Source organism: Podarcis liolepis (genome assembly GCF_965112155.1).
Source record: "Podarcis liolepis genome assembly, chromosome: Z".
Classification (NCBI taxonomy): domain Eukaryota; kingdom Metazoa; phylum Chordata; class Lepidosauria; order Squamata; family Lacertidae; genus Podarcis; species Podarcis liolepis.
In genome coordinates, this window is record NC_139570.1 from 9,935,281 (window position 1) to 9,949,025 (window position 13,745).

Consider the following 13,745-nt stretch of genomic DNA (forward strand, 5'->3'; position numbering starts at 1 on the left):
CACCAGCCATCCTTTAGCATCAATGCTGCAGGGCTGTCAAATAAAGCCAGTTACATAAAGTAACCCACTTGCAGCAAGCTGCCATTTTGGTGCAGGAAGCAGTGAGGTACCTAAGCTCCACAAATGTAATGGGAGGGAACTATTTTACAATCACTGAAATACTCAATTATGCATCAAATCCACTGCTTATAGCATTTCAAGTTTAACATTTTAATACAATAGCCAATCCTATTAAATGCTATCCCATCAGGGGGCCATGGGAGACGCAGTAATGGACACAGGTCAGGCAATGGCATATCAGAGTCATGACCCAGACTGTTCCATTTGTTTGCTTGTCAGTCTCTCTGCCCTTGGAGCAGAGGCAGTTTGGGCTGGAAGCACGTTCAGACCTCTTTGCATTTTAAAGTTCTCCTGGGTGAACTTAAAGGCAAACTCATTCATTTTAAAAGAAGATCGCATGACCTCCTGGGTCCCCAATGTAAATGTGTGTTTAGGAGAGGTACTCCTCTGCTTGTTAAATGGCCCCTATTCAGCAAAGCTCTGAAATACATCATTTTGAGTGTGAGATCAAACCCATCGACTTGAAGTCACACAGCAATGTTGGACTGATTTGAGACTGGCAGTGCATGCACAAGAGGTAGGGATAGCTAACTCAGTTTCTCTTTCTCTTGATATCTCATTTTTCCAAACTTAAGCTCAGTTCTCAACATTTCCACATCAGTTTGCCGTTTTTAAAAAAGCCTTACATAAAAAACCAATCAGCACTTTGGTGCTAATTTCTTCAAATATACACATTTTTATATGCAAAACAGACAGATTTTTACCAAGCACTATACCCCAGCGGGTGGCACTGTGGGTTAAACCACAGAGCCTAGGACTTGCTGATCAGAAGGTCGGCGGTTCGAAGCCCCACGACAGGGTGAGCTCCCGTTGCCCGGTCCCTACTCCTGCCAACCTAGCAGTTTGAAAGCACGTCAAAGTGCAAGTAGATAAATAGGTATTGCTATGGCAGGAAGGTAAACGGCATTTCCGTGCGCAGCTCTGGTTCACCAGAAGCGGCTTAGTCATGCTGGCCACATGACCCGGAAGCTGTATGCTGGCTCCCTCGGCCAGTAAAGCAAGATGAGCACCACAACCCCAGAGTCGGCCACGACTGGACCTAATGGTCAGGGGTCCTTTTACCTTTATACCCCAGTTTAGCATGTTAATGTATGCAGTTTTATGCAATCTATTTGCCCTTGCATATGCATTTTTGATGGGGACGCAGGTGGCGCTGTGGGTAAAACCTCAGTGCCTAGGACTTGCCGATCGTATGGTCGGCGGTTTGAATCCCCACGGCGGGGTGAGTTCCCGTCGTTCGGTCCCAGCTCCTGCCCACCTAGCAGTTCGAAAGCACCCCTAAGTGCAAGTAGATAAATAGGTACTGCTTTATAGCAGGAAGGTAAACGTCGTTTCCGTGTGCTGCGCTGGTGCTGGCTCGCCAGAGCAGCTTTGTCACGCTGGCCACGTGACCCGGAAGTGTCTTTGGACAGCGCTGGCTCCCGGCCTCTTAAGCAAGATGAGCACGCAACCCTAGAGTCGGTCACGACTGGCCCGTACGGGCAGGGGTACCTTTACCTTTACCTTTATATGCATTTTTGATACACATTACTTGGCTGGAGTACTGTATTGCAAATTTCAAAGGATGGATGTCTGGCTATTCACACCTTGTTTCAGAAAGTGTGGATTAAGTAGGTTTCCTGTTAAATGCAAACTGAATTCAATTTCCCCCCATCCATAAGAGCTGGTCACCATTGCCTTGAAGCAACTTGAAAGGATGGGGGAGGAGCTTTTTTTGTTTTTGTTTTTACAACAGACTGTGTATGTGCAAAAGCCTGCCTGATTCTGTACTTACAAAACTTCATTTTTCACCCAAGCAAGAATGAGGAAAAGAAAGCTGTTCTTCATGCACAGAACATAAGGCAGGCCCATGGAGCATAGCTGGTGTATGTGTGCAGTAGGACAGATCTGCACACATATCCTTATAGGCCACAACATTTTGTAGACCAGACACACTATGAAAAAACAACAACCAGCAGTGTGCATACAGGAAGAGAAAGCCGTCTTGGAGTCAGAAAACATACTTTAATCTAACAGCAAATGTTCGTAGTATTGTGACAGTCACAGAGAATATCCAGATATATGCAGAAGTATGTCTCTTCTGAAATCCCCACCCACCCACCTCAGAGCCATATACATGGTCCCCATGTATGAATGTCACAGCTTTTCTCCCCTTTGTGACAGCTGACAGTCTTTCCACCCTGGGTCTGCATGCCATTTGTTTGCTTTTCTTGTGAGGGTATTTTGGCTGGCACGTCCCTCATAGCAATTGTCACAGCTTGTTGGTGGTTAAGGCATTGGGTTGGAGGGTGGGAATCGGGAAACCCACCCCACTCCCACTCCAGGGGATCTGCATACTCCATTAAAGGGGCCCAGGTGGCCATGTTTCTGCCCAGTCACCCAGACAGGGACTGAAGGGTCATAGCACCCTTCACACACACACACACACACACACAAACACACACACACAAAATGGTCTGATTTGATAGGGTGATCCTCAATCCAGGATTGACCCTTCTGATCAATCAACCAGCAGTCGGGCTAGATGATTCAGGATACACACGCAATGCCTACGCCAAAGCCTACGGACATCTGTAACCAATAAAGTCTTGGCCTCTTTAATCCAAAGAAGTTTGTCCCATGATTATTTCATCCTTCGTGTCTTGTTCACCCCACACCCCTGGCGCCGCTGGCAGGCTCACTGCACCTGGGCCCGCAACCATCACTAATACATTACCATTGCATCAATGATGTATTTCAAAATGTATCCACACACACACAAACCAAGTCTAGAATGACTTTTTTTTTGGCCAGTGCTCAGGCAAGCTTTGTCAGAGGTGTGAGGGGACATCTCTGTAACCACTTGAGGTTCACCTCCTGCCACAGAGATATTCCCCTCACCTCCTAGCTTTGCAGAAAGACAGGGAAATGTCTACCACTATCACCTGTCCCACTCCCACTTGCAGCTAATATAATGGGTTTCCCAATTCTATGTTGCTTCTGTAGTTGCCATAGAATGGTGCTATTTTAGCTACATAAGAAATGTTGGTCATGCCTGAACAGCAGAAACGGAAAGGACTGTATGTCTAAATGATGGGGAACCTGCAGTGCTCCAGAGGTTGTTCAACTCCTGTTCCCATCATCACTAGCCATCACGGTCAATGGTCAGGGATGTTGGGAGCTGCAACATACAGTATTCCTTATCCTTGGTGCTAATCAGTCTGCAAAGATGTTACTCTGAGAGCTAGTTTTGTTGAATCTGCTATTTTGTAAGGCTTGCAAAAGTAGGTATCCAACAAAAGTGGGCGTAATTATTATGAATGGTATGAATAGTACTGGGTGTGATTTTTTTGTAAATACACCATGTACAGCATTTGTTCAAACCTATCCCTCATGTTTCTCTCCCATTCCTCTGTTCTCTGCTATTTGTTTTGCATGCCTCCACCTCTTCTTTCCCAACCATTAAAATTTAGATTGTAATTGTAAGATCCTTGCAGCAGAAACCCTTTATCCCCTTCTTCTTTTTTGCTACATTGACAATGCTATCTTAAATATAAAATTAATCAGGATTCCCAAAGGAAGAAAGGAAAATGAGAAGCAATACAGATTAGCTGTTTCTATGATGCATACATAAGCAGTTTTATATGGGCAACAGAAACCCACTTCACATCAACTCAGAGCAGGACTTTTAGTATGACTGCCCCTGTTCTGTGGAATAGCACTATTGTTGAGATCCTGGCTATCTGCACTTTCCAGAAACAACTGAAGACCTTTCTGTTCTTACACGTTTTCCCTGCTAGAAGAGTGGGTCTCTGCCATGCATGTCTACATTGCTTTGCTTTTTAAATATTTCTGCTGTTTTTATCTATTTCTATTGTACATCGTCTAGAGATGCTTCCATGGAAGGTGATTAATAAATGAATTATTATTATTATTATTATTATTATTATTATTATTAGGCTCGGGCTTGAAAGTTGGAGTTTGAAACATCTGGAACCAGACTAGTGAAGCTATTGCACCGTTTCAGAAAATGTGGTTCAAATTCCCCACAGCTCTGAATCTTAAATCAAAGCACCGTTTCAAAATGCATTAAACCTGCAATTATAGTTTAGCATGATACACACCTTAGCACGCAGGTGTAGAAACCACTGTCTTGAACCTCTGCTGCATGAAACCATATGGAGTCTTCGTCTTTGCTCATTCTGACTTCAGAGAAGATAATGGGTTCTTCCAAGTCTCCTTTGTTTTTGTACCACATAAGACGAAGGCCTGTGCTTTGAGCCATGCTGTAGTTGGTCCTGATGTAGCTGTAGAAAAGGGCGCATTTCACTCGAACGGGCTCACCTGCCAAAGCCATGTATTTCTTGAGATCCACTAACCAGTCGATGCAACCATCCACTGCAAACAAAAAGAATAAGTATATATACAGTATGTGTGTGTGTGAGTGTGTGTGAGTTTGCGTGTGAGTGTGTGAAAGTTTCAAAGTCTCTAATAGGGCAGAACACATTGAAATTAATATATCTAAGTTAGATATATGCCCATTAATTTCAGTGGGTCTGCTCGGAGTAGGACTAACATTGGATCCAAACCATTGTTCCCTACCTGTTGGCAGTCCTACTAGTAAAACATGGAAAATGGAAACACAAAACAACTTAGGAAACCGATATAAATTAATCTCATCCCTAAAGAAATAACAATTGAAACAATGCTATTTACCACTCCATGATGAGACATGAGACTAATTAAAAAGTGATGGTTTACATTACCCATTTTGACATAAACACTCTAGGTAATTATTAGAGGGCATTGGTGGCTTCACATGTTCCCATTCCCTTTTCTATGTTTCTTTCATTCCTGCTGCCAAGATGCACCATCCTTAATTAATAATTCTAGAGCTTTCACCTCAACCACTTGACCCAATTGACCAGTTTAGTGATTGCAATTTTCTTCCAATAGAAAAGAAAAACACCTAGAATGGCATCTGTTCTCAGAACCACCTCTTCCACTTTCTTTTTCCTCTTTCTAGTGAGCTATGTTTTGTGTAAAATACTGATTAGTGGTGGAGACAAAATCCACACCATGTTTAATTTTGACTTGAAGGCAACCCTGCAAGGCATTTATTAGAAACCAATTAAGATACGTACTTGAGTGTACAAGGACTTGAGAGATTCCACAGAAAACATTTATAATTTTGGCAGAAAAGAGGAAGAGGCTAACTTTTTGTGTTTCATGCAATACCTTAGTCATTTAGCTAGTTTTCGTTCCCACCCCAAGGCCCCTTCTTGTGCTTTCGTGGTGACATGGGTACCACTGAAATGTGGCTCTTTCCCAGGCCCACCCGAGAAATTCCAGGCAATGTGGGAGGAACTCCTTGGGGTAGGGCTACAGCTCAGTGAAAGTGAAAGTGCATCTCATACCCTCCAACTGCCCCTAAAACACCAGGATCGTCACAAAAAACCATTAAGCCATCAAAGCTTCTCACTTTTTCAACACAGAGTCAACACAAAGGGCCTTCCCTTCAGTACAGTGTTTCAATGTGTTACTGGAAGCTCACATCCGTGTGTCTCTCTAACACATTTCTTAGATCTATGCCTCCCTCCCTTCCCTCCCTCCACTCAATATGGTGCCACTTCCTGTTTTTATGAAAACAAGATCTGGGTCACCTGTGTTTCCCAAACTTAGATCTCCAGCTGTTTTTGGACTATGGTTCCCATCACCCGACCACTGGTCCTGGGAGCTATAATCCAAAAACAGCTGGAGATCCAAGATTGGAAAACACCAAGATAGATCAATACTCTGTGTAGGGCAGATTCCTATGTTACAACAGTATACTGTAGTTTGCATGGAACTTAACCCTGTTCCCTCAGCCAGTTGGTCTCCCATATAGAAAGTGGGGGGTGAGTGAAGGGAGTGAGGTCATTCCCATCAGCTCCAACCAGCATTACCAGTGGCCAGGTTTTATGGGAATTTTAGTTCAAAACATCTGGAGGGCAGCTCATTGGCTTACCCTGGAATACTTTTTGATGATAAGAGTTCTCCAGTGTTAAGTACTTGTGGAAGCCATTTTTCTACCATTGTGATCTGGCAACTCCTGCAACTAAGCTGGTGCCAAACATCTGCTTTCCTTTGGACTACATCAGCAAGGCCAAGAAGTGGGTCTTGTCATCTGGGCAGCCCAGGATGTCCATACACACTGCCCAGGCTTGTGCCCTGGGGAGGTCAGGAACAATGTGAAAGGCAGCAGTTACAAGTTACCAGTCTCCACAGTCACAGAAGGTGTTGTGATTTTTCCAGCAGTTTCACTTCATGCCCCCCACCCCCCTGAGGCATACTCCATTGTCTCCATTGTAGACAGGTGCCAACAACTGGGCAAAAGCCATTCTGGTTTCTTACAACATCCCCTCCCCCCGTAGTGTTTTAGGGTAGAATGTTTCATTGCAGCACTACTCAGTTCAAGCGATATTGCTACATTTAACAGCCTGTTCATTCCCTTCTTTAAAAGCGGAGATAAAAAATAGTTGAGGCAGAGAGAGAGAGAGTTGCAGCCCAAGTCACTGCAGCCCAAGTTTCCTAGCCTTCTCCAGGGATGAAGCACCAGGGGCCCTTCTGATACTGCTGAGCTGCTGCATCATCCCTGACCACTAGCCATGCTTGGCTATCAGAGGATGGAGTCCACCACCTCTGGAAGCCCACAGTTTCCCTCATCCCTGCAATGCAAGTGTGTGATCTACAATCACCTTGGGTGAATTATGGCTTCATGAATGTAGCAGTAGCTCACTTGCATCTAAGAGCATGTCAAGCATCATGAGCTTCCGGATTCTTCTGAGCAAAAGGCAAGAACTCCTTGCTTTCTTCACCAGCAGGCTGACTTCCTCCCTCTGTCTTTCTATCATACCTGCCCCCCAAAAAACCCCAGCTCATAATGGTGAGTGGCTGGGGAGACCCAGCCAGATGAGTGGGGTATAAATAATAAATTATTATTATAAATTATTGTAATGGGAAAAGATGAGTAGTCAAAACTAGCTAATTGCATCAGGCTCCCCCAAAAAAGCTCAACAACTTTGATCAATCCAATGGGTAGATCATTGCCAGTTTATCTTAGATTTTAATCTTTAAGCTGTTGTTGTACACTGCTTTAAATGTATATTTTATTCGTGTGAAAGGTGTTCCAGTTGTGCTTTGCAAGCTGGTCTTTGACCATAATAAATGATGATGATGATAGTGGGAGTAGATTACAGTCACTTGGGAGTTGGACATGCCTGGCCTAAGGAGAAAGGCCATCAAGGTGTAATTGCTGGATAGTGGCCAGTCAATGATGCACTGCCTGAGCCCTGGGTAAATAGCAGAGTTGGGAGATGGAGGCAACAGCGGATGTGATGTCACAAAGTAAAAATGTGTCCCTTTCAAATTTAGAGATGGGCTTGATGAACTTCTGTGAAAGCCAAAGCCTTCTTGGCAGACTGGCTGAAGGCAGGCTGGGAGAGAGACATGGAGATGTCTGGAATCCAGTGCTGGGCTGCTTTGAAGAAATCTCTCTCCGCTGAAGATTTTGCTGTAAATGTGTCTAAATAAATAATATCTCAAAGACACTGCAGACTCCTCTGTGCCTTATCTTCCCCAAAGGAACATCGACCCTGGTTGAGTGCCGAGATGCCTTTGAATCTCATGCCCCACTCAGCAGAAATTGGGGTGGCCAGTACCACTGGTTATGATTGCACTGTTGGCGTACAAAGATCTCTCCTAAATCCATCACTTACCAAAATCCCAGCCCTCTTTGACAGTTCTCTCTAGCTCTTAATTATTTTTCTTTAGTTACTTTAAGCTCCTCTCAAATCCCTTCAAATCCAGGCTTAGAAGACTAATTTCCAAATCACAGCATCTCAAATTTAATTACAGTGTGGTCACTTGAACTGAGCAAGTGAACCATATTTCAAATGCATTTTGCATGGTTCAGCTAAATTTCCATTTGTAAACCTTTGTCATGTAAGGTTTCAAGACAGGTTAAGTTCAAGAGACAGCAGGCATGATCTGAAAACTAACGTAAGAGTCATATGTAAAATAAAATAAAATAAAATAAAATGTTCTTGGTGTTAATGTCACACCAAATCCTCTTTTTCAGAAAATGTAACTGAAAAAGAGCCTGAAAAACCTAGCCACTGTGTCTGTCCTATTGCACAGACAAAAACATAGATGCTCCTGGATATGAATGAGTGGAGCTAAGGCCAGAGTTCACAGGTCAATCTCTGACATATCAGGGTAGGATTGGGAAAGACTCCAGTCTGAAATACTGGAGTCATGCCGCTATTCATTGTGTGGTCAGTATTAGACCAGATCAGTGCTTCCCAAACTTGCATCTCCAGCTGTTTTTGGACTACAACTCCCATTATCCCTGGCTAGCAGGACTGCTGGTCAGGGAACTGTAGTCCAAAAACAGCTAGAGGCCTCAAGTTTGGGAAACACTGATATAGACCAATACTCTGTGTAGGGCAGATTCCTATGTTACAACTGCAAACTGTATCAGCAGAACAATTTGCATGGAGCTTAACCCTGCTTCCTCAGGGAATAACCTTTCTGAATATTCTCTGCATTATGCATCTGATGGTTAAACAATCACAACTTGTTTCATGGCATCATAAGATGGTAAATAAGCATAGATATGAAGCAAATTAGATTAAATAAAAAAAAGGACCTCAGAGTGACCTTAACAAGGGCTGAACATTTATCTTTCATTGCTTAGAGGTTGCTTGTTTGAACAGCTTATTAAAAGTGGATCTTAAGGTTGCCCTAAGAAATCAAATACAGCTAACCCTTTAGACCAAGAAAACAGGCAGTCTATATTCATCCCTGTCCTTGGTTGAATGGTACACGTGGCTTTGGTTTGTGTAAACAAAGTCTGCTTGATTTGACATTTAGGGCAGTGCTTGTACTGAAAGCATCCTTGTTGTTGCTTTCAAAGTGAGAGATCAAGAACAATCCATCATTTTCATGTTATTTTACCATTCATAGGCTTGATTGTCATGATAATGGACTTCTTCCGCAATCCTCATCAAGCTTAGACTCTTGGGTAGGCATAGGACAAAAGCCATGATTGTAACCATCTGCTCAAAAAGAGCAGATGAAGAGGGGCTTCACATAGCCATAATGGGCAGCTATGCCCTTTCTACCTCTTCCCAGCCATGCCAGGTGCACAGCAATGGGCAAGGACAGAGATGACATACCAAGATTCACCCCTCCAATAGGGAGATGGCAGAGCTCAATGGTAAAAGACATACTCTGCACGAAGGGGATCCAGAATCTAGTTTACATTTCTATCCCACCTTTCCTCCAAGGAGTTCAATATTGTCCTCTTCCTCTCCTTTTTATCATCACAACAACACTGTAGGTTAGGCTGAGAGTGAGTGATTGGCACAAGGTCACCCAGAGAGCTTCATAGCTGAGTGGGGACCACCAGCAACTCCCGCCAGCCCCTAGGGCACCCACAATTGCTGAGCTTTTTTTCAGAGATAGCCCTGCGCAAGCCAAGGACCTGGAAGGGGCAGTGACTCCAGGGCCTCACAGCACATGTGCCACACAGTGCCCCCCCTGCCCCCCTGGCCCTGCTACTGGTGGGGATTTGAACCCTGGTTTCCCAGCTCTTGGTCTAACACTCGATTCACTATACCACACTGGCTAGTATCTTAGGGAAAAGAGCTAGAATAGCATGCTCTCTGCTTGAGAATCTAAAGAGCCTCTTTCAGACAGGGCCAACTAGCCAATACATAAAACGGAAGATTGCATTTTATGAGTTTGGGGTTTTATTTTTTGAAAACAGCAGGCATGTGGGGGGCAGCGTAGTGGCAATCAAGACCAAGAGCATTCTGTGCAAAAAAGAAAGTTTAATATATTCCCTGCCATGCTATGGCTCCAATGGAAATCTCTCTCGCTACCTCAAGCTGTTATTTCCCCTGGGATGGAATTTGGCATTGTAAGGAAGGACCAAAATTCAGAGGTAGTGCCCATGTGATATATGTAGAAGGTCTTGGGTTCAATCCCTATGCATCCCCAGGTATAGCTGCATAAGACCCCTGTCTGTAGATCATTGGAGATCTACTACCAGTCATTGTAGATATAATGCACTAGGTAGATCAATGGTCCGAACTAGAATAAGGCAGCTGCTTATATGCACATGAATATGGCTTCAAGGTGTGTGCTTTACATCAGGACCAATTTGTTGTTGGCATCTGTCTGACTCAAGAGACAATAGAGTGTGGATCCTGGGGTGAATCTAAACTGCTGGAGAATCACAGCGCCTGCTGTGGCTGCAGAGACTGGTAACTCATAACTGCTGCTTCCCATGTTGTTTTTGCTGCATTAGCAGCATCAAAGTGACCTCCCTGGGGTGCAAGCCTGGACAGTGTGTATGGAGGTTCTGGGTTTCCCAGACGACAAGACCCACCTCTCGGCTTCACTGATGTGGTCCAGAGGAAAGCAGAGCAATATGTTTGGTGCTCGCTGGGCTGCAGGAGTTGCCAGACTACAACGGTAGAAAAACAGGTACCACAAGTACTTCACACTGGAGAATTTTTCATCATCAAGGTAAGCCACTGTGTTGCCCTCCAGATGTTTTGGACTACAATTCCCTTCATCCCTGGCCACTGGTAATGCTAGTTGGGGCTAATGGGAGTCATAGTCCAAAGAATTACTTGAAGAACTGCCTTATCCCTTTTATACCCAGCAGATTAATGCAGTATGCAGGAGACTTTTTCCTAGCAGTCCCAAAGAGATCTGAAGTACCATAAGTTGGAGCAGGTCTTTTAGTGTGGCTGCTCCTGCTCCGTGGAGCAGTGTTCCGGTTAGATATGACAGGAGAAGGCATTTTTGTTTCAATAAGCTTTCCCAGTTGGATAGATATTTCTCTGCTATGGGTGCCCACTTTGCATTGATTTTTACATTCATTTGCTGTTATTTCCTGTGCTGTTTTAAACTGTTTTTATTATATTGTGCACATAGCCCAGAGACATATGTGGAAGGTGACATAACCTCAACATCTGGAGGGAGCCACACTGGCTAACCCAGAATTATACCATGTTACTGAATATGTAACAACTCCAGAGACATCCTGGGGCAAATTGGGATCTTTTTTTTCTTTTTTTAAAAAAGGTGACATAATACATTTCCACATTGACAAGTCTGTCTTTTTCTTCAGCTGGGTCCAAATATTATTACAATTTTGTACCAAGCACAGCAGTTAATGATGGGAATAATTAAAGGATGTGGATGCCTCCGCTGAAAGGGAGCGATGTATGTAAGCCATGATTCTTCATTGTTTCTGCCTGGCTTGGAGCTCTTTCATTTGTTGCCTGGCTAAGTCTTCAACGAGCTCCAAGGAGATAATTACAAAGAGCAACATGTTCTGAGAAACTGACTGAAGACTATTTATAACAGGGTACGTAACATTTGATGACATTTAGGGGAAGGGTGGGGGGACTTGAAATGAGCTTGGACTAAATCATAATCATTGAAGAGAGGCTAATCAAACAGAAGATGACTCCTCCCCCCCCCCCGCCTGTGTCATTTTCTCTCATCGAAAGCCACATCAAGAATGTTTCTTCTTTTCGTAGCTGTGCATGGGCTCAAATCTAGGTCAAGCTCTCTAAAGCTTATGCTGTAAAGTAAGATTCCCTCCCACCCAAGATAGTAACTGAACTACCAGTCATTGGAGCACAAAAACCGCAAGCTTTATCTGGAAAATTCCCCATGCTATTATTTTAAACATGATGGGGGCTACAAAAATGGAGTTTCATATGCTACTATCATTCTATCTCACCCTTCCTTCAAAGAGGTAAGGGTGGTATAGCTGGATCTCTCCTCCCCACAATTTTATTCTCACAACCCAGCAAGGTAGGTGCATCAAAGCAAGCTTACCATCGTTTTTCTCCTGCCCTTCTTTCAAGGAGGTAAGAGTAGTATATCCCAAAGTCCTTAGCTCAGGGGGGCACCATTTGCTTTTCATCTAGAAGGTCCCAAGTCCAATGTCGGACATCTCCAAGTAAGGCTTGGAAAGAGTCCTGGTCTGAAACTCTAGGGAGCTGCTGTCAGTCAGTGTAGACAATACTAAGCTAGATGGCCCAATGTAAGGCAACTCTCCATGTTCCTATGCAGCATTTCATCCTCACAATAGCTATGCGACATAGATGTGTTAATGGTAATCTTGCCATCATTTTATCCTGCCTTCCTTTAAGGATGGTCTGTCTTGTTTCTTTCCCCCATTGTTTTTTTCTCACAACAATCCTATGAAGTAGGTTGGGTTGAGACTATCCCAAAGCCATTTGAGTTTGGGTCAACCTAGTTCTGATTAGATACATTAATACTTACAACATACAGCTTGTTTCAGATTATGTCTATACCAACCTATTTCCATACAAGCCAACTCCTGGGATGTGTGCCCGTGACATTTTATTCCAGAATCATTGGAAATTGTTTCTTCTAGGTAGTGCACACACAGCCTAGATCTACTGCATTTTTGCCACCAAAAAGTGCTTCTTGAGAAACTGGTTTCATTCTTAAAATAATAGCTTTTTGCAGATTAATTCTGCATTACCTTGCAGTGGGGACATATGAAAACAGATGAGGGCAGTTCCAACAATGGGAGTTGATCCACACCTGCCCAATAACAACCGCTACTTTCTTATTCATTCTCCTGGGGCATGTGCAAGGAGGAAAAGGTGTAGATAACCTAATTGTCAGGAACTGCCAGGATGCTGATGAGTGTGCCCCAGGGGGCAGTGGGGCTGGAGTCCGACTCAGGAGAGACATGTAGTACTTTCTGGGGACCCGTACCAGCCAGGAGGCAAGAATCAGAAGCAGGGGAAGTTTCAGAGCTGGAGGGTGGAGAAGACGAAGAGTCAGGTCAGGCAAGTGAAGAGACTGGTGCTTCCCCACCCTCTCCTGCACCACCACCTTCCCAGAACCAGGAGGGGATTGAAAAGGGAGGAGCAGAGGAAGTTTCCACACAGAAACAGTCTCTGGCTACATGTACACAGCCCGTTGGGAGAAGATACATAAACCATTGGAAGGGGAATGGTCCCCAATTGCTGCAACTGTCCCATAGAACACAGACCTCGGAAAGCTGCCTAGCAGTTGGATTGGTGTGCGTAGATATCCAGAGCTGTAGAAGCGACTGTGAGTGTTACCTTTGACAATAAATACTTAACTATCTGCCATGTGCATTCCTTTGGCTGGGAAGCCCCCTTGATACCAACCAAAGGGAGTCGTTTCAAATGCATACCAAGCAACCACAATCCACTCTGGTTTCAGGATCTAGAATCAACCCAGACTGAAAACAGCATGTTGAGGATGAGCATGATTCTGCATTGAGAAAAGCTACATTTTTTTGCTACAAACAGGTTAGTGCATATGGAGCCTTGGTCTGGTCAGTGAAGGGAGACTTGCCTCGGGAACCCCATGTACCAGGAAGAAGACTAACATAGAATGCAATAAATAAATAAAGGGAAGTAAATAATGCAGCACACTGTTACAGGGTGTAGTGACTGGCTGCCAAACTCAGAGGGTGGTATAGCACAGGATTTGTATGCAGGAGGTCACATACCCAAGTAGGCAATACTTGTATGTAAAGCCTGTGTCAATGGCATTTGCTTTCGAGGGCC

The 13,745-nt window shown here is 44.1% G+C and overlaps 1 protein-coding gene across 4 annotated transcripts in view; it reads right to left on the reverse strand.

Annotated features, from left to right (window-relative positions):
* Positions 1–13,745, reverse strand: part of IL1RAPL2 (interleukin 1 receptor accessory protein like 2) — a 482,185-nt gene that overhangs the window by 214,078 nt on the left and 254,362 nt on the right. For all 4 annotated transcript variants that reach the window (XM_083486405.1, XM_083486406.1, XM_083486404.1 and 1 more), the window contains exon 3: positions 4,224–4,497. In XM_083486405.1, the coding sequence (XP_083342531.1) occupies positions 4,224–4,497 (274 nt within the window). The remainder of the gene's footprint in view (positions 1–4,223; positions 4,498–13,745) is intronic.